The sequence below is a fragment of the Eschrichtius robustus genome, chromosome 1, assembly GCF_028021215.1.
Source record: "Eschrichtius robustus isolate mEscRob2 chromosome 1, mEscRob2.pri, whole genome shotgun sequence".
NCBI classification, from domain to species: Eukaryota; Metazoa; Chordata; class Mammalia; order Artiodactyla; family Eschrichtiidae; genus Eschrichtius; species Eschrichtius robustus.
In genome coordinates, this window is record NC_090824.1 from 26606305 (window position 1) to 26627514 (window position 21210).

The 21210-nt window shown below is 41.0% G+C and overlaps 1 protein-coding gene across 10 annotated transcripts in view; it reads right to left on the bottom strand.

Moving 5' to 3' along the window:
• GPATCH2L (G-patch domain containing 2 like) overlaps positions 1–15088 on the bottom strand; it is a 64236-nt gene extending 49148 nt beyond the window's left edge. For 5 of the 10 annotated variants that reach the window (XR_011073828.1, XR_011073834.1, XM_068542130.1 and 2 more), the window contains exons 1-2: positions 15005–15088; positions 12091–12762 (exon numbers count right to left, since the gene is read on the bottom strand). Coding sequence is in view for 7 of the 10 variants with exons in the window: in XM_068542130.1 (XP_068398231.1) it covers positions 12091–12762; positions 15005–15009 (677 nt within the window). In the remaining 3 variants the exon portion in view is untranslated. Of the gene's footprint in view, positions 1–12090; positions 12763–14931 lie in introns of all 10 variants that reach the window. The other 5 variants (XR_011073835.1, XM_068542095.1, XM_068542114.1 and 2 more) reach the window with 3 other exon arrangements.
• Between the last annotated feature and the right edge of the window lie 6122 nt (positions 15089–21210).

Consider the following 21210-nt stretch of genomic DNA (forward strand, 5'->3'; position numbering starts at 1 on the left):
ACGAAAGAAATGTAAGAAGAGGAGAACTGTACAACTTTTACTTACATTTTAAAGTACTTTTAAAAGATCTTGAGTCACTTTATTAGTTTAGCATTAGAAAGTTATTTATTAAGGCTCACAGAAGTAATCTCAACCTGCTTTGGTATATCAAACAACACAAATTTACCAACCAATTTTATTTTTAAATATTGTCTACTATCGGTTTCAAATGAAGCCATGCAACTTTAAGACATCCAGCATGTTTCAAGTTTTCCCATTTATAAAGCAGCAAACAAAAATCCACGAACAGAAAAAAAGAAGAAAATCAGTATGACAAAAGCTGTATTTTCTAAAATTAATGTCTCTCTTCATAGCAGGTGGATACAGCAAAATTCATTTTCAAAAAAGGAGGTTAAAAATAAAAATATAAAAACAAACTCCATTTGAAGTCATTGAAATAAAACTTTTAGGGACTTGCCTGGTGGTCCAGTAGTTAAGACTCTGGCTCCCAATGCAGGGGGCCTGGGTTCGATCCCTGGTCAGGGAACTAGATCCCACATGCCGCAACTAAAGATCGCGCACTCGGCAACAAAGATCCCACGTGCCACAACTAAGACGCAGCACAGCCAAATAAATAAATAGATATTAAAAAAAAATTGTAGAGTAAACCATCATATACCCCCCACGTAAATTCCGCAATTAGCATATTTCCTTTATCACACGTCTCTCCATCTATCCATCAACCCATCTTGTTTATACGCATGGAAAAAAATAAACAGAAATAAAACTTTTGCCCCATAGAATTCTGTCCAAGTCAGCTTCATTTTGAGCTACTTCCAACAATTGATTCTGCCTCTTCTGATGCTGCATTTCTCCCACCTAATCATCAAATTTCATTTATCTGGTTCAAGAAAAATTTCTCTATTCTTCACAATATTAGCGATTTCCTTGATTGGGATGTTTCCTTCTAAGCTAGTCAATTTTGTTCACGTGCTCTAGAAGACGGAAGAAGCATTCTCACCATGCTGCATAAAGAATAGTCTTGGCAAAATCCCAGTCTACATTTCTGGATCAAATATCTGAAAATATTTTGTATTTTGCAACATTTCCAAATATCTTGCCAATACTAAATCCTAAAAATGCTGGTTAAATTAAGTAGCAATGTTTCCTCACTTAAGCTTGTCTCTGGGTAACAGATCCAAGAAATTTGTTTCAGCAAGAGCCAATAAAACATACCTGATTTCTTTAAAGGTTCTTTCATTTTATTTTCCTCTATACTTATAAGTGGGAACATTCTCAGATGTCATTATAAGAAATGTCTCACAAAACTATACCGCTGGATTCTGATGGATTTAGAGTCTTCAAAGAGCTCTGCAGTTAAATCCGGAAGACATCCTCACTGGGTACTGTATTCTTCCTACTTCTGAGTCCAAGGAACTGTGCCTGCTGAACTTTATGGTGTTGTTTTTATGTTTTTAGCAAATTCCTAAGAATATTAGTGGCCTAACTCTAACTCCACTGAGTCTTAATACACATTCTCTTATATCAATTTCTCTCATCTTGCCTCGAAGGTACAGCATATTTTATATTTTTTAGTTCCTCTTGATATTAAGGAGGGCTTAAAAAGCACATCAGGCCATAAGACAGACATTCTACTCCACCACTGTGTTACATGCTTTCTTGGTTAGCATATCAGTAACTGAGATGTAGGGGTCAGCAAACAGCCGCCTGTCAACCATTTTTATATAGCCTGTGAGCTAAGAATAGCTTTTATAGTTTTAAATCACGAGGGGGGGTGGGGGGGTGATCAAAAGAAGAATACTTTGTGACATATGGACATGACACGAAATTCAAATTTCAGTGACCATAAATAAAGATTTACTGGAATACAGCCAGGCTTATTCATTGACCTATCAATTCTGGCTTCTTTCACACTACAACTGCAGAGTTGAGGAGTTGCAACAGAGAACGAATCACCCACAAAGCCCCAAAATATTTACTATCTGGCTTTTTACAGAGGAAATTTGCTGATCTCTGCTCTAAGTGTATTACAAGGTCTACTCTGCAATGTCTATTGAATATTTATTTAAATATTTCCTCTATTCGAATATTTCCAAGTAAGAAATTAAAACCATTGTTTTATTACGAAGTCTATGAATTCTTCTCCTCATTCATTTCTAGCCACCTGTAAGCACTACAAGATACAGTGCTTCTCTGATCCTTTTTTGCATGGATTCCATTCTCTCCTCATATTCTAAATAAAGGGGGTAAGCGCAAAGAAATCTGCTGGATCAAGAAAGGTGTTGGTAACCTAAAACCTTCCTGTCCCTGTACATTTTCTATTTCTGTCAACAGTATTTAAAGAGACTCACTGTTCTTTAAAGAGATTGGACTAAACTTGTAAGTTTTCTATAAACAGTTAATTAGAGTAATGGCAATGATGTCACAGAAATATCACCAGGATTTTAAGACTGTGTTCAAGGCAGATACATATTTTCTTCACTGAGAAAATAATTTATGCCTTAAAGAACACTTATTACATAAAAGTATCATCATTCCATCAATATCTGGAAATGAGTATTTCATCTGATGACATCTTATTCCCTCAGAAGAACTTGCATTGTGGAAATCTAATTTTATGTAAGAAACTGTTAGCATAATTTTCTGAGGAAGAAAATGGGAACTTCATGGCATATTTGCACATAAACACCATGATACAGCATGCAAAAATGTAGTGCTAGCTATGAAGTAGAAGTAAATATTTCCCCTTACAATTTACAGGCCAAAGCTATCCAGCCCTGTGGCTTTCATTCACTTCTGACTCAGAGATTATGATTTTTTAAAAAAAAATTAGATTCATAGGATTTTAATAGTGATTTAGTCAACTATAAAATGTTAATATAGCTAATTAAACATAATGTTTAATATTCTGTTAAAAATAAGCTCCTATCTTTCAATAAAAACAATTTTCTTTTAGTACCCTTGTAAGATCACAAGGTCAAAAAGTTAAAAGATGTCAGGCTACTACACATTTTTCCTATTCCAAAACCTTCAAATTTGTTTATAACTTTTTTGCTATGAGCAGTTTTATTAGGCAAGGAAAAAAGCTCTGTTCCTCATCTTTATAAGGAAAAAGAAATGTGATCCTATCCTTAGTGTCCATTCCACTATGGTCCTCTGAAACTTAGTCAGGAAGACGGAAACTCAGCCTTTATTAATCTTCAGAAAAAGTAACAAGACAAAGCCCACAAAGATAGTAGGTAATGAAATCCTGTCTTTTCCTAAAATGACAGCAACTCCTAGAGACATCAATGCCTCCTGTCTTTGCCTTGGGAGCTGTTCTATACTCCCTGTTCTCACATGATTCTAATCTATAAATAGTTTGCATATAAAAGTCTTCATAGAATATTTCTAAAATATTTTTGAGTAGCAATGTATTAACCCTACAAATAATTTATATGTCATTCAAAAATACTCAATTCTTAATTGGGGCAATAAAAAGTCTCTAACAGGAAAAGGAGGAAGGATTTCCCCCACTATTTCCCCTATATTTTCACTCATTCACTTAGTAAGCATTTATTAAGTTTATACCAGACCCTGCTATAACCAGCACTAAAACTAACAAAGAAGCATGTCAACCACAATTTAAATGCATGCATTTTATAAAAAACTTAGACTATGGGAGAAGAGTGTGAAAACATAGAAAGAATGCTTTCCAATGAAGAAAATTCTCCAAATAAGGGGTGGGGCAAGCCTAGAATTTAACCTTATAATACTGAGAAAGTCACCCCATTTTAGAAGCCAGAAAACGTCTCAAAAATATTCATATGTGAGTAAAAATAGTAATAATACATCGCACTTCTCTATAATGGTTTTCACTAAAAAAATGTTTCCACAATTCAGAAGCATAGCCACCATTTAAAATAAGACAAACAAAATTAAAGCCTAGATTTTGGACTACCAATTAATTGTATTACCTAATTATTATAATATTGTTAGAAGCAACTGAACCACATCCAACTGAAATAACATAAATGTAAAGAAAGTCAACCTAACCAGCAGTTCCAGCAGCTCTCCTCTCCCAACATTTTGTTACTATGAAGACTTTCAAGCACACAAAAAAGTTGAAAGTTACCACTCACACTCCATCACCTAGATACTGCAATTAACATTTTGCTTTTTTCTTGTTTTGTCACACGTGCATCCATCTAACCTCACCTGAGCATCTTTGTAATTCAGGGCACTCTGGGTAGACCAGATGACTGGGTATCACATTCATTTTCAGAGAGGTAGATTATCTTAGGAATCAAGCCTAATAAAACATAATTGATACCTCTTGTCCATTTAAATAATTAATTCCAGGGCAAAAAGTTAGCTAAACATTGTAAACTTTGATATAAATTTTTAAATGTTTTCGTCTGAACTGCTCTTCTTTACAAGTTCTGAAAACGAATTGCCTGCCCTTTTCAGAGCAATTAAAGGGTACTGTTTTCAAATTAGCAAAAACTCTCCATTTTTAAATCACAGTATTTTTATTCTATAGAAGAGATCAATGTTTTGGTCTTACTGAGTTCTCTAATTTGAAACTCATGCTTGTTGGTAAAAGCAGAGTCAATGAGGTAAAAACCCAATCTCAGTACCAGAAACATCTAGAGCAGTGGTTCTCAACTGGAGGCAATTTTGTCCCCCTTCTCCTACCTTCCTGCCCCACCCCAGCCCTCGGGGTCATTTGGCAATATCTGGAAAAATTTTTGTTTGTCAGGACTTGGAGAGGGGAAGAGGAAACTGGTATTCTATTGGCATCTTGCGAGTCGAGGACAGGGTTGCTGCTAAACATCCTACAATGCGCAGAATAGCCCTCACAACAGAGAATTATCTGGCCCAAAAGGTGAGAACCCTCATCTAGAGTGATGAACAAAGTGGAGGGATGAAGGGGGTGGGACATCATGGTTAAGGGAAACCACTTCAGAGGAGGAGAGGAGCCTGTGTACTTCTGCCGGATAGGGCCAGCCTTCAAGAGCTCATCAGCTAAAAATGCATCCTATGTGCTGAACATCAAGAAAACGAATTACAAACTCACTTCAGAAAGAAGCTCTCTCCCTTAATGCCATATCTTAAATTTAAAAAATAAACATTCATCTTCAGTATCCTTACTTAAAATACAACAAAATACATTCTCAGGGATCTACACCTTGCTTGCCTTTATAGTTCCTGAATGCCCTTCCTTTGAAATCACAGTAAAAACATTCTCTCAGTATGTTCTGAGGAAATAATTAGTTTGAGAATACTATTCCTGAATTTAGCTTCACACTAAGTTAGGAAAAATTTTCAGAAGACCAGTGGCCACCTGTGGTAACCAGACTCCCAGATGACTCCCAGTGATGCCAGCCTCCTGGTATTTCACACCCTGGTTGGGCTGTGTAACCAGTAGCACAGGCAGATGTAACTAACAGTATGTCACTTCTGAGACTAGGTTATAAAAGACTAGGGTTCTATCTTGGGTACTCGAGTGAGGGCTGGCTCTCTCCCTCTCTCTCTCAGACAATTTGCTCTAGGGGAAGCTAACTACCATATCTTAAGAATGCTAACAGCCCTGTAGAGGGGCCCACGTGGAAAGGAACTGAGACTCTCTCGAGCCTGCAGCAAATAAGAAAATGAGATCTGCCAACAGCCCGGTGAGTGAGCTTGGAAGTGGACTCCTCAGCCCCACCCAAGCCTTGAGAAAACTGCAGCCCCGACCAACAGTTTGATTGCAAAAGTATGAGAGACTCTGAACCAGAATCACATAGATAAACCGTTCCCAGATTCCTGACTTCAGACTGTAAGGCTATAAATGTTTTATAAAGCTACTAAGTTTTCGGGCAACTTTTTCTGCAGCAACAGATAATATAGCGTCTTTATGAATTCTTTTTTGAAAATAATTCCCTCCTTTCTAGCCCTAACGAGAAGTTTCTAACTTCTATAAGTTAAATCTCTGAATTCCCACAGCTGAGAGGGGGAAAACACAGCTTGTCCTCTGACCCGAGAGCTTGCTAATTCCTTCATATTCCTAACCACAGAAGACTGTAAACTTAGAACTGAATCAAAGTAGTTTATACTTGTCACAATTACAGTAAGGAGGTACAGAATTAGTTTATCATCTATATTCAAAAGTTGGTACCAGTAACTTTACCACCTGGGTTTCTCACCTCTTTAAGATTATTAAATAAGAGGTGTCTTTTACATCTAATTTTAAAAGAAACAAGCAGGATAGAGTCAATGTCTTACTTCATCATGCTAAAAACTAAGGGGTTTTCATTTTAATTTTTTTATTAAATAATAATACACTTAAAAAAATTTTTAATTGTCCTAGAATTTACAAAAAATGGAAAGGTCACTCCTAGACCTATCACCCAAAACATTTCCACTCAATTCTTTTTCCTTCTTTTTTCTGGATTGAGGTGCTACACTTGTAACTATATGTAATCAGATTTCTGATTCTGAAAGTAAACAGGACTGAGGGACAGGTTTTTCAGAGAAATATCTCACACCAACCGCAAAATTACTCTCATAGTAAGTTATGAGAATGTATAACGAAGGAGTTTGTTTTCCAGTTTCATTCAGATGGCACCGCAAAAGAAGGCAGCAACCTCTCTAGTTTCACAGGTTCATTAGCGTGGCCACTGCAATCAGGTATACTTTGCAGAGATAATGATTTTTGTCAGGACTCTGCTACTGAGCCGTGGGCTGTGCCTTAGAGAAGTCCACCCACCCTTTTAAGACTTACCTTTTCTTAGAACTAACAGTTTCATCCTCAGTTAGATGAAATATCTTTTCAGAGTAAATTTTTAAAGAGCATATATTTTGAGACTTGAATATCTGAAAATGTCTTTCTAGTGCCTTTCCATATGAAATCTATCTTAGCTATATATAAAATTCACGGTGGGAAGGTGGGAGACTTTGGCCCTCAAAATTCTACAGGCAAGTCGATAGTCCCTCACATTTAGTACCGTAGGGATCAACGTCAACCTTATTTTCATCCCTTTAAAGATTTTTCTTTATAACTGCTCCCCTCCCACCACCAATGCAGAATGCAAAAATATTGCCAGGATATGTCTAGGTAGAGGTCTCTTTTCATTAGTTTTCCCTTTTAATCTGTATGCTTAATTTTTTCAACACAGGAACATGTTTTCCCCTCAGTTATATTTTTAAAATCACTCTTCTATCCCTATGCTTTGGTTTCTTCCTTGGGAGTATTTACGTACTTGCAGACTGGGCCTCTATCCCTGTCCTCCAGATCTATCACCTTCTCTCTCATTTTTATCTCCTCTCTGTGCATTTTGGGAGGGCTTCAAAAGTTTTCCACATCATCAACTCAATTTTCTGCAGAAAGAATTGTCCTTCATTTTAACATTACAATTACATTTCAAATTTCCCTACACTTTTTCCTCCCATACTACTGGGCTTTCAAATAGCTATCTTTCTGTCCTTATGACTTACTGCTCCTGTTTCAAAGTGATTATATCTCCTTGCATCCTAATGAAGATTTTCTAAAATGTTCTTCTGGTTTCCACTGGCAGTCATTTTCAAAGATGTGTTCTTCCACTGAACATTCAGGATGATGTTCCCTTTCCCTTATTCTGCATAACTTGTCCAAAAGCCTCTTGTTGAGAACCGGTTTACCTAGAATTTGGTATTTGCCAACAGAAAGGGTATGTAAATTACCCCTGGTTCCATCCTCTACTTCTTGGATACAGGTAACATGCTCTTGTCACATCTACAACTGGCCAAGAGGATGTGCAGAGGCCCTAGCCTAATCCCCAGTGTCACTGGTAGGCTTTTATCTCATGTAGCTATGTGGGACTGAGACAGGATCTTCTTCTGACCCTCACTGCCTGATTCTGGGCCCATTCCAGGAGTCTACAATAAATGAAGGTATATAAAACACTCCAGTTTCCAGAATGCACTACTACTAAGAGTGTTTTTTCCTTCTCTGTCCATGCCAACAGTAAACTACTCTTGGAGACTGTATTTCCCAGAACTCAATATGCTATGACTGCCTCCTATCCCTCAGAACAAATACACACACAGATAACACTAAGATTCCTTATCCAAGTATATTCTGGGAGTTACAGCCTCCAAAGAGAAACTGAAAGATACTGATTGCAAGTAAAGGGTGGAACAACACTCTGGCTCAAACTGTAGCTGCCCAACTTTCTGACTGAACCGGACCCTGCCTTTCTGAACCAAGGGCAGACTATAGAGAAAGAATGCAGGGCCTCACTACCGACCTTCAGGGCAGGTTCAGCACTGCTGTGGGCTTCCAGCTGCACTCTCCAGCGCAGTTCTATCAGCCTTGGAGTTTGAGAAAATCTTGGCAGTAAGCCAGCAGTAAGTCCTGATCTCTGGTGATGTGAGTTTGCAATGTTTTATGTCTTCATAAATATTTTAGGGGCAGTTGAGGCTGCTTATCAGACGCTTTTTAAAATATGAAATTACAATGATGGGAAGGAGGTTGTGACTGAAAAGAATTACAGAATCTCAGTGTTGCAAGGGACCTGAGAGGTCATTCAGTTCAACCTCTCCAACTCTACAACAACTCAGTAAGTGGTCACCAAGCCCAGGCTTGAATCCCTCCAGTGACGTAGAACTCATCACCTGGTAAAACAACTCACTTCATTTTTATAGAGTCCTAATTTTCAGAATGTTGTATTTTATACTGAGGCAACACTTCACACTCTGTACTTTCTACCTATGAGTCCTCGTTCCTTCCTCTGGAGTCACAGAATAATCCTAACATTTCTTTCAAGAGACAGATCTTCAAATACAATAGTATCAAATCTATCTCTCAAGTTGTTTTTTTTTCAGTTGTTCCTAAGGATATAGTAGCAGAGCTTTGAATAAATCTATAGAAGCACTCTATGCGAGTGACTCAATACTCTCAAATGCAACGGTACAATCTTCAACAATGGTAAATATCCTCTTGGTCAGCATCCCTATTTACAGAATAGAAAACAGAACATCCTCAACCTACCACACAGAGTCTTTTCCACAGCTCCAGTAACCCCTGATTAATGACCTCCACTTGCAAAGGAGGCTACTTACCTTAACCATGAAATAATGAATGCTATTGATCCAACAAGCTACTGCTATAAAGTGTTATTGATCACCCAATCTTTGGTTAAAATGGTCCTCATTTAGCAATTTTACTGTCGCAAACACCTGGAGCAAAGCACCCTCATAATTAAAGAGTTTGGGGGAGTTAAAGTGAGAGGTGATGGACAGAGATCTCAGCTTTCTACCATTTATTCTTGCTTCTGAGCTATTGTTTGTGTCAGAAAGGATATTGATTTTCTATAAAAATAAGAAAACAAGAGGCACCAAGGGGCGCAGAAGGTCAGCTTGGGCTAGAGAAGGAGGGGGAAGGTTTAGCACTCTATCTCTGTCACTTGGCTTCCAACAGAAGGGAATATTTTCTTTCCTGTGAGATCGGCTTCTAATACATCACCTTAGGAAGGCTCCTAACTGTAACTTCAGGCCATCACCAAACCAATTCACTTATGAAAGAAAAGAAGCTAAATTATATTCAAGGGGAACAAATGAATGATGTATTAGTGAAGAATAAAGCAAAATTAGGCTATAACTCACCTAATTAATAGCTGCTATATAGACAATTTGAATAAAGATCAGTAGAAAGTAATCCTTTAAAAGAGTTGATCCATTTTCGAATGGAACACACATGCAAAGAAAAATATTAAAATAATAACTGAGCTTTTCGAAGGCTTTAAAAAACTATTACATCATAACCACTTTCAGTTCCTCAGAACGTCTGAGGGATTGATTGGTATAGAATGGGAGGAAGAACAGAAACAGAAAAGCAAAAAGAATTATCAGTTAAGCTTAAAATTACTCTATGTTTAGTTAGCAGAATAAATTTAAGGAAAGTAGAAATAAAGCTCTCTGAGATACAGATTTTCAAACCTAAAACACCTAACATATGCTTTTTAAAAGAACTCTATCTATTGACTGGGCTAAAGTAAAGCTTAATGATCAACTTCATCTTAATAATTTCACAAGTTGGATCATATACTCTGACAACCCTCAATACCTCCGATATAAAGTTCTACACTTTGATCTGTATGCAAACAAACTGGCACATCCAAGCAGGTTTTTGAAAGAGTAAATTGCTGCCTACCTCAATTTATCCAAGCTCTAGATGTATATTATCACAACCTGACTATAATGTGCAACAGATGTATCTGGGGTAAGAAGGACCTAGAAAGACTGAAGTGCCTCACTGCAAGGTTACAGGCTCTGCATTTGGAACCACACTTGGGCTGTAATCTTAGAGAAGACAGAGTTAACAGTCGCTCACACACACAATTAAGTCATAGTTTAGCAAGAAATTCTGGGGAAGAAATACATACATCCAAAAATATCATCCCAAAACATTCTTAACAGTACGATGATTACTATTCAGTATGTAAGCTTGACATTGAAACAAACTTGAACACCTCAATTGAGGGTTTCAACATTGTGAAGGATACAAGTTAACTAGGCATTTCTTGTTTGATTAAAAATAGCATGATAAGGAAAAAAGCTTTATAATCCAAAATTATACATATAAATTGGGTAAATAGGCCTTAGAATATACATTAGAGGAAAATCAGGAAAGCCAAATTATAAGCCTACCTAGTTGCACAGCCTGACAAATATAAAGTTAGTTAAGAAAAATTTTTAAAACTGGATTAAAACCACCCATGAAAGGTACAGGCATACAGACCTGAACAGCTTTTCCTGTTACTGACAAAACCTCACCTCCAAGTTCCTAAGATTTATGCCTTTGTTTTTCACACAAACGTCAGAAGAAGCCAAGTCCTAAGAAAGGTCATCTGTTCTACAGTTGTAAAAGTTCAGATGAGACAGAAAACGTGCCATGGCAAAGGCAAGCTCAAAGCATAGCAAAACATGGTGGTTAACTATGAGCTTTGGAATCAGGTTTGATTCCCAGTTTTGCTACTAGGTGACCCTGGGCAAATTATCTCCACACTCATAACCTCTATTTCCTCGTCTATAAAATACAAATAGTGGTACCTACCAGACAGGGGAGTTATGAACATTAAAGAAGAATATATGTTCTGCACAATAGTACAGTGCCTGGCACACAGTTAGCGCTTAATAAATGCTAACTAATATTAACAATAATAGAATACACTGGTCCTCGATTGGGACTACTCAACCCACTTAGGGAGCACCCATGGAGGCATTTGTTTTGATACTGTGAAGGGTGATGGGAACAACGTAGGGGTGGCAACTACCCTACAAGGCATGGGACATCCCTCACCACAAAGAACTGCCCCATCCAAAACACCAACAGCATCCACACTGAGAAACAGATATCACACATTAATACTAATAATAATATTAAAGTATCAAGCTGGGGAGTATCAGTGTCCCTAGGACTATCTATTTGAGATGTAAAAAATTAAAAGTCACCAAAAACTATACTGACGTTTTAAACATGCACCCATTAGAGACAGATTTTTCTGGCTCGATGACATTTGGTGTAAGACTGATGGGATTTAGCCCTGTTATTTTCAAAGCCTACCATGTGTTCAGACAACTTGAATGTTAAACTCAATACAGTCAAACTGTAAGTAGCAGAGAAGAGAATTATAGTCCAGAAATATCTAAAGCCATGACTCTTAATGGGTAAAGGCAGCTTACCAAGAACATTTACAAACTCCATATGCCTGGCACCCGTGTTTTCTCCCTCTCACACATACATATACACACCAGCCTCTACTGAGGCCCTGGTTCTAAAGAACAGTATCTGTGTATGAACTACGTGGCACAAAGAGCAGCAAAATGTTTTTTAAAATAAGAGGGACACGTTTTAAATGATTTTTAGAAACAAATGTGTTTCTATAAAATATAGCCTTCTTGATGTAGGGAAACAGGATCATGAGGGTACTTTAAGAAGCTAAACACAACCTGACTGGTTAAAGCAGAGCTACATAGTCAGTATTACAGAGGCTGGTTTGAAAGAAAGTTGAACTCATCAAGACTGTGGATTTGTGCTTTAGGTAAAGTTAACCAGGAAAATCTATGACTTAGTAAGGGAGATCTCACCATTCTGACATATTCTCATCAGAGCCCTGTTTTTGTTCATCTGCTTCACACTCCATCCTTTCTTTCCTTCCCGTTTTGCTTAGGAAAGTCCTATTTTCTGCTGCTTCACACAACCCGTGACCTGATGAGGTCCAGGGAGTATTCTCCTTCCAGCGGGACAGCCGCTGCTTCTTCGCAGACTTGAACCTGCAGCCTCTCTCATAGCTCCAATCTGACACCTTGAGCTTCTGCTGAAGGCTGGCAGCCACCTCTGATGTTACGCGCTTCACCTTCCGCCGGCGCCTGAGCGGTCGACAAGGCGCATTTTCAGTAAAGGAGTCCGATTCATGCCAAGAATGTTGCTTACTCTTAACAATGGCGTTAAGAGCTGGGTGCCGTTTGGCTACCATAGTGTCATCAGAGTCGCTAAAATTGGTGACTGGGGCCATTTCTCGACAGTCCTTGATGGCCTCATCCAGACTTGACTCAGAGGCCTCACTGTAGCAGCAGGTATGCTCTGCCAGGTGAGTGAAGTCTGAACGGCGCTTCCGGCCTCTCCGTTTGCGAAGCTGCCGCCTCTGCTGCCGAGGGCTCAGCGCCATCTCCTCCCACAGCTCACCAAGCTTATTCTGCTCAGACGTCTGCTCCAAGGCTGAGGCTAAGTCATGTACCAGCTCATCCATGAGGCCACATCTGCCAAAAGGAGGTTCAAAAAAAAGAAAAAGGAAGAAGAAAGACTGAATAGGATCTGTTCTTTTCGAATAATTTTTAAAACAGATCATGGCACTGCAGAGTCCACCCTATCTGCAGAAAATAAAGTCACCTTTCACCTGGCTACCCTTAGACTCTACTCCTACCATCCATACTCCCTTAAGCCATTAAAAATAGGTATCTGGCCCTTGTTAAATGCCTGAAGTCAGCATGTTCTTAAAGCACAAAAACTCAAAATACTCACCAGATGACAACTGGGTTATTAGTAAAATCAAGCAAACTCAGGGGAATAAATCAGTCATTCCCCTTTTCCCCCAATTAAACTTGCTAAACTAAGTTACCTGATGATCAGATCTAAAAAGATTAGAGAATGTCTCATCTGTCCAAACAGGAGGAGAAAAACACTCAACTTCAAAACCATGGATGAAAAGACCGTTCTATGGTCTGGGGTCACTAATAAGAATGTTTGTGGCAGGAAGAGAAAGACAACTTAGTGACACACTTTAAGGAAGGCTGCTTGCAGTTTTAGTGTTCCAAGAATCTGTAGTGACCCAGGTTTGTACTCTGCATGGAAAAAAAAGACCAAGTTTGCACCCATTCTGGTCCCAACTACCACCCAGAAGCTACCAGGAAAAGAGCCTTAAAGAGTATGTCATATATTTGTGAATAATTAGCAACATTTAAGTCTTCTTGCCATCCTTCAGAAAATAAATTAAGTGATTATCCAAGTTTTGTGCTTTAGTGCCAGACAGTCACACAAAAACACGTTATAACTGAGGTTGAAATGACAAGGATAAGAGGGGTCTCTAAGATTTCTAGCTAACAGCTTCCCAAAGTTTCCTGTTTTTCAACTCATTCTTGTCAAACCATCATACATCACTTCATAGGCAAACCTTCCAGAGGCTGAGAGCAGGAGGAGCGATTTTCAAAATGCCTTTTTAAAGGGAAACATTTAATATACTTCGTACAACATCTAATTAAATACATTTTAAATTAGCACCTTTTCCCTAGCCCTTGTTAAGTCCAACGTATTTCAAGACCATAATTGGAGCTTAAAACTCTGTGGCGCCACTCTCAGACCATAGTTCCATTCATACAGTTTACATTTTGCAAAGGACTTTCTAAAATCTATTTTCATGCTATCCTTATGCCAACCAATTTAAAGGCAGGAGGAGCAACGGGGACACCTAGTCCCAAACTACCAACCAAACAAAACTTCTCAAAGTGTCAAAAGCCACACTCATTTAAGCAATAAGTAGTTTAAAACACCATGGCTGGGGTTTGGGAGACAACTGTCTCTAAAACCAAAATACGTAAGTGGGGACGCACTTACCTATTTCCCTAATAAAGAACTACTGCTTTAAAAACTCAAGCAGAACTGTACAAACTTTAACGTGAAACGAAGTTACCAAACAACTTGCAGTTGACTGTGCAGTCGAATGGCAGGCTCAAAGGCTGCAGTTCGAACAGGAGGTGACAGGAGAACCCTGGAACTCCCACCCTCCCTGGATGCACAGTCCGAGAGGGTCCCGGGGCCAGGCAAGCACTCGGGGAGACAAAGGCTGTCCGAGTCACGCAACGGAAGGATCGAGAAACTAGCAGAAGTAAAAAGAGAAGCGGGCAGGCGCACGGTCAGGCGGGGAGGGGGGGCGACCGGGTTGGGGGAGGGGGCTGGGGGAGGCACGAGGCAACCTCTCAATTTGGGTGACCAGGGGCAGGGGGTCAGCCCTTCCAGGGCAGAAACTGCCAAAATGCAAGTCCTGGCGACTAAACTCCCTCCGTGCTCAAGGGTCGCAACATGGCCACATCCGTGAGAAAAAGCGTGTTTCGAAGGACTCCCCCACGCCCGGGCCCGCCCCCGAGGACTAGGGCGACCACGGCTCGGGACACCAAGCCCTCACGCTGTCGCCAGCTCAAAAGAGCCAAACAGTAGAGAAGAGAGAAGGTGACTGTCACCCGGGAGGTGGCCCGACCCTCATCCCCCGGATCGGGGAGATGGGCCCTGAAAAACAAGGCCCCGCCACCCTCTCCCCTCCCGCCAGCCTCTGGGGCCCCATGGCGCCCCTGGCCGCTCTGCCGCGGCCCGGAGCGCTGATCCCCGCTGGCGCGGGCCCCCTGGGCCCCGACCCCCTCACTCCCGGTCCCCCTCACCCGCTGCCGCAGCCACCTCCGACGGCCGCGGCTTTTGCGGCCGAGTCCCCCCACCGGGGCTTCCCTCTCTGACCTCATTTCCGGTCTGAGCCGGTGCGGTGGGGCGGTGGCGGAATGGGAAGGACAGGCTGCGCGAGAGGGCCCGCGCCCGGCCCAGCGCTTCCTGCCGCGGCCCCGCCCACTTCCGCCCCTGGGGGCGGGGCCTCGAGAACCCGGAAGAAAAGCAACGGGGCAAGGAGGGGCGGCGTTTAGAGGCTGACTGGACCGGGGGTGCCTATGGGGCTGAGGTGTCCATCTTGGTGAAGGGCCTACCCATGCAGGCCTCGTCTGCCTCGGAGGCGTCAGGAAATTGGGCGCTAGAGAGGGGCGTCGGCCTTGCCCTTGATCGCTGACCTACTTTATACAGGGTGTGTGAAGTTAGGGAAATGGATCCTCATTCTTAACCAGGCGAATTGTACAGCCTTTGCGGGGGTAGCACGAATGAGTTGCTCAGACTATTAAAGATACACATGCTTGAGTAACAAAACAAAGTAGTATTGGATTATAACTTGAAGTGTAAAAGTAATATCCATAGTCAAACTGGTATAAATCAATTACTGATACAAATAAATTTATAAATGGGAAAGAAGAGCTAAGTCTCTGGTGCAGAATTCCAAACAATTTTTATAGATACTCCACCCTGAGGCATAACTCCTGATTCTAAATGTGGACTGTGCAGTGACTTCCTTCCAAAGAGTACAATATGGAAAGTGGGGGGAAGTGAGTAACTTTTACAGTGGAGAAACAACTACAGTGGAGTAACCTTTCCAGTGGAGAAACTAGCACTACCTCAGCCGGGTGATCAAGGTTAACATCAACAGTGATAAATCATGTTGATAGTATGCGGACTAGATATGATACGATGAGAATGGCATTTTATCTCTATGGTACTTTCCTTCTAAAACTCATAACCCCAGTCTAATCAAAAGGAAAAAAGTGGACAACCCCCAAGTGAGGGACATTCTACAAAATGTCTGACCAGTATTCCTCAAAATTGTCAAGATTTTCAAAGACAAGGAAAGTCTGAGAAACTGTCACAGCCAAGAGGAACCTATGGAGACATGACAACTAAATGTAATATGGTATCCTGATGAGATACTGGAATAGAGAAAGGACGTTAGGTAAAAACGAAAGAAATCTAGATAAATTACGTACTTCAGTTAATGTTGATAATAATGTCTGTACACTGGTTCATTAATTGTGACAAATGTGCTCTACTAATTGAGATGTTAATAACGGAAGAAACTGAATATGGGGTATGTGGGGACTATCTGTAGTCCCTTCGGATTTTTCTGGAAACCTAAAGCTATTCTGAAATAAAAAGTTTATTTTTAAATATGCACATACCTTTTGACCCAGAAATTCTGCCTCTACGAATTTTATCTAAAGAAAAAATTGGAAATGGGCACAGAAATGTTAAATACAGGTAAATTCATCTTTGTAGCATTGTGGAGGAAGGAGTGAGAAGACTAGAAAAACGCCAGACATCGTACAACAGGGGTTAGTTATCTAAATTACGTCTATGGGATGGAATACCTTGCAGCCTTTTGAAATTGACTGTGGAAGAATATTTAATGACATGAAAAGTCATCAATTTCTTGTGTACATTTCTGCATGATGGTTGTACCTTAATAAAAAGGTTACTCTAAAAATGTAGCTTATGACTCTATTCATACATAAAGGAAACTAAATCTATACTTGCGCAGGAATATGACCTGAATGATACACTACCTATCATCCAAAATAGTTCCATTATAAGTGACTGTCTCTACTACCTGTTGCTTTTGTGGATTTTCAGAATTTTCTGTAGGTGAAACATTGTGTAAAGAATTAAGGGAGGAGGCAAAGAAGACTGAGGTTTTGAGCCAGAGTAACTAACAGAGTGGTTGGTGCCATTTGCACAGCGAGAGAAGACAAGGAGAGAAAAAGGTTCACTTTGGACATGCTGAATTTGCGACTCCCACAGGACAAAAAGATGGAAATGTTCAAGAGGTGTCCACAGCCATCAGCCCTCTTTTCTGCTTAAGTGAAGTTCTCTCCCACAAATCATATCCACTCCCATGGTGTTGGTTGCCTCCATCAGCACTGAAAGCTCCCAAATTTCTTGAAATCCAGCTTTTGTTTTCAGATTTATGCTATATATTTCCACTTATTTTCTCGACCAGCATCTCTAATTTAAGATGTCAAAAGAAATCTTAGTTTCTTCCATAGTCCCTATCATATTTGCCCCTCCTCCACTATTCCCAGTTTGGGAAACGTCAGCACCATCATGCAGGTACCCAGGTGAATTAGCCATTAGTCCCTGCTTTTTCCTTAATACCTCTTCATCTAATTAAATGCCAAGCTTTGAGGATTCTACATCAATAGTATTCTTGCATCCACCCTCCCTCCTTTGCTTTCTGTCTGCCACTGGCCACATCTGGGTAGGCAACCACTCTTCTGGATGGTACAGCAGCCTCCTTACTGTCTTGCCACTTCTAGTCTCTCCCCCAAAAGTCATTCTCTACACTGGCAGGGAGTGAGATTCCTGAAACACCATTTCACTTCATCGGTCTTCCACTACTTCCTATATCATGCTTGGCACACCAGACCACTTGCTCTTTCTTGAACACCCCTGGGACTTGAGGGGATTTAAAGGCTCAATGCCGGGAGGAGATATGGGGATATATGTACATGTATAGCTGATTCACTTTGTTACACAGCAGAAACTAACACACCATTGTAAAGCAATTATACTCCAATAAAGATGTTTAAAAAATTAATTACAAAAATAAAGGCTCAATGCCAATGTCACCTCCATGAAGACTTCCCCTTGCTTGTCTACTCTGTTGGGCTCTCTCAGCACTTGCTGGTATCTTTATTACATCATCTTCTTCATTCAACCTTGAATCTGAGCCAATTATGTGCAAGTCTGCCTCCCCAGCTAAACTACTCATCTAACAAATATCTACTGAGTACCTACAACATGCGTGGCCCTACACTAAGCTCTGGGGACATAGCTATGTGAACAAAAATGAAGCCTACACTCCATTGCCCCAGAGACCCCGTCCTAGCCATTGTATTCTCACCAATTCCTAGCATGGTGCTTTGCACATGCTAGGTGCTCAGAAACTATGGTCAGTTGAAAAAACAAATATTTGTTTACTATGCTGGAACAGGAAATTAGAAGTGCTTGTCTCAATCTTAAGAGAAAATGTAAATGAAAGCTAGTGATGGTGGGATCTGTGGGCAGGGCCATTCGAGGAAAAAGGGTGCAAGAGAAGAAGCCTGTGGAGAACAAGGTGGCCAGCTCAAAGGACAGAGAGCATTGGAAGAGAACCAGTGTACAGAAGCCAGAGAAGGGTGACATTTAAGAAAAAGAGGGGCTTCCCTGGTGACACAGTGGTTAAGAACCCGCCTGCCCATGCAGGGGGCACGGGTTCGAGCCCTGGTTCGGGAAGATCCCACATGCCGCGGAGCAACTAAGCCTGTGCGCCACAACTACTGAGCCTGCGCTCTAGAGCCCGCGAGCCACAACTACTGAGACCCTCGTGCTTAGAGCCCATGCTCTGCAACAAGAGAAGCCACTGCCATGAGAAGCCCGCGCACCGCAATGAAGAGTAGCCCCCGCTCGCCGCAACTAGAGAAAGCCCGCGCGCAGCAACAAAGACCCAGTGCAGCCAAAAATAAAATTAATTAATTAAAAAAAAAAAGAAAAGAAAAGAAAAAGAGGGCCAAAAGGAAAATTGGGGAGGAACAGCTCTCAGTAAAGGCCATCACACTTGCTGATTGAAGCAGGCACTGATGATAGTGGATGATAGGATTTGTGAGCAGACTTGGAGCAGGTAAAATGGAGGCGGGAGAGAAGCCAAGGGTGAAGTTCCATATGTGCCTAGCTGTGTCCAGCGCTGACAGCTTCACTTCCTCATCTGTAACACGAGACAATAACAGAACGTACTCATCTCCTGGGTGGAGGTTAAATGAAATAATGAATGCAAAGCATTTCATATAGAGCCCGACAAAGATGAAGCACTCCAAAAATATTAATAATTACCAAGACGAGGAAGACAGTCTAGTCAACAAGTTCCCCTCAATTGACCATCAGGGTGGAACTGTAAGTTGAATGAGCAAATCACCAGCTGAAAAGGATCTGCACACAGTAAGCTTCTCCCTCCTTTGTCCTTCCCACCAAAAAAAAAGTACCTCTGCTGATTCATTAGATTCCCTGCGGTTATAATAAGCTGAAAGCCCTCATCATGGTCTGCACAGCCTGGGATCTGGTCCCTGCCCCATGCTCCTAGTACCAACCCACTAAGCTGTCCCTCCCTGCCTCCCCACTCCCACCCCAGGGCCTTGGCATATGCTGTCCTGCAACCAGGAATACCTGTCTATAGGGCTTTGTAGGTGAGGGTCAAGGAATCTCCTCATCTTTGAAGTCTTGGCTAAAATGTCACTTCCATAAAGAGGGCTTTTCTAATACCATCTGAAGAAATCCTACTCCCCTAGCCATTTTCTGTCTTATCATCTTCTTTATTTCCCTTATGGCCTATATCATAATCCAACATTACCTTGTTTATTTGGTGTGTATTTATTTATATTCTGTCACCTCCCACTAGAATATAAATATCATAAGAACAGGGACGTTGTCTTTCTTTTTGCCTTCGTGTCCCTCCACAGTTCTTTTCCTTGCTCAGAGCTTCTCTTTAAACTGATCCAAGACATTCTGGAATCTTTCCAGAAATTTTTCCAATAGTCACTGAAGAGATGTTCCTAATAGAAGCAGTGTCCACCAAGGAGGGCAGGAAGTGTCTGCATTTACCTGAAAAAATGAGTGACTCCCTGAAACTTGCCCTCCTCCCTGGCCCCAGCACACCTGATGCCTTTTCTTTTGCAGGTGGCAGATGGCAGAAGTTTTCCAAACTCCACCTCTGCCACAGCTTTCATACTCTCTCATGTACCCTCCTCAACTCTATAGAATTTGGGGGGGGGGGTCGTTGAGGTAACATTTATTGAAGGCTTACTATGGGCCAGGCATCATGCTAAAGACTTTAAATTCATTATTTCATCTCATCTTCTCCAGAACCTTTTTGATGTTGGTGTACGTATTAGTTTCCTGTTGATTCGATACCAAATTATTCCATATTTAGTGACTTAAAACAACACAAATTTATTATCTTACAGTTCTGTAGGTCAGGCATTCCACATGGATCTCACTAGGCTAAAATCAAAGTGCCAGCATGGCTTGTTCCTTTCTTCAGCCTCTAGGGGAGAATCCATTTCTTTGCTTTTTCTAGCTTCAAGAGGCCCCCCACATTCCTCAGCTAGTGGCCCCTTCCTCCATCTTCAAAGCCAGCAATGGCGAATCTCTCTTATCCTCCTTCTGCCATCACATCACTCTCTGACCACAGCTGGGAAAGGTTCTCTGTTTTTAGGAACCCATGTGCACCCACATGGATAATCCAGGATAATCATCCCGTCTCAAGGTCCTTAACTTTAATCATAACTGCAGAGTCCCTTTTGCTATGTAAGATAACATATTCACAGATTCCAGGGGGCCATTATTCTGCCTATCACAGTGTTATACAATCCTCATTTTATAGATGACAAAACTGAAGCTTTGAGAGGCTAATAAACTTGCCTAAATTCACACAACTAGGAAAGGATAGAGTCAGGCCGAAAATCCAGCTCTGCCTGACTCCAAAGCTTGTACACACTATCTCTAAGCTGTGTTCACCTATTCCTACCCCTTCCTTTCCTCTCACTACTACTGTAGTGAATGCTACTGGCTGCCTACCAGACAACCCCCTTCCTCTTTTTAATGGAGCCTTCCCCCTTATATTAGTCTACTAGGGCTGCCATAACAAAATACCACAGACTGAGTGGCTTAAACAACAGACATTTATTTTCTCACAGTTCTGGAGGCTGGAAGTCCAAGATCAAGGTGCCAGCAGTATTGGTTTCTTCTGAGGCTTCTCTCCTTGGCTTGCAGGTGGCAACCATCTTGCTGCTTCTTCATACCCCTAATGGCTCTCTGCATGTCCCAATTTCTTCTTCTTATAAGGACACCAGTCAGATTGGATTAGGACCCTACGCTAACAGCCTTATTTTAACTTAATCACTTCTAAAGACCCTACCTCCAAATACAGTCATATTCTGAGGTCCTGGGCTTAGGGCTTCAACTTACGAACTTGCGTGGAGACATAATTTAGCCCACAGCTCCCCACTAATCCATGTGCTTGGAAAATGCTGACCACACCCCCA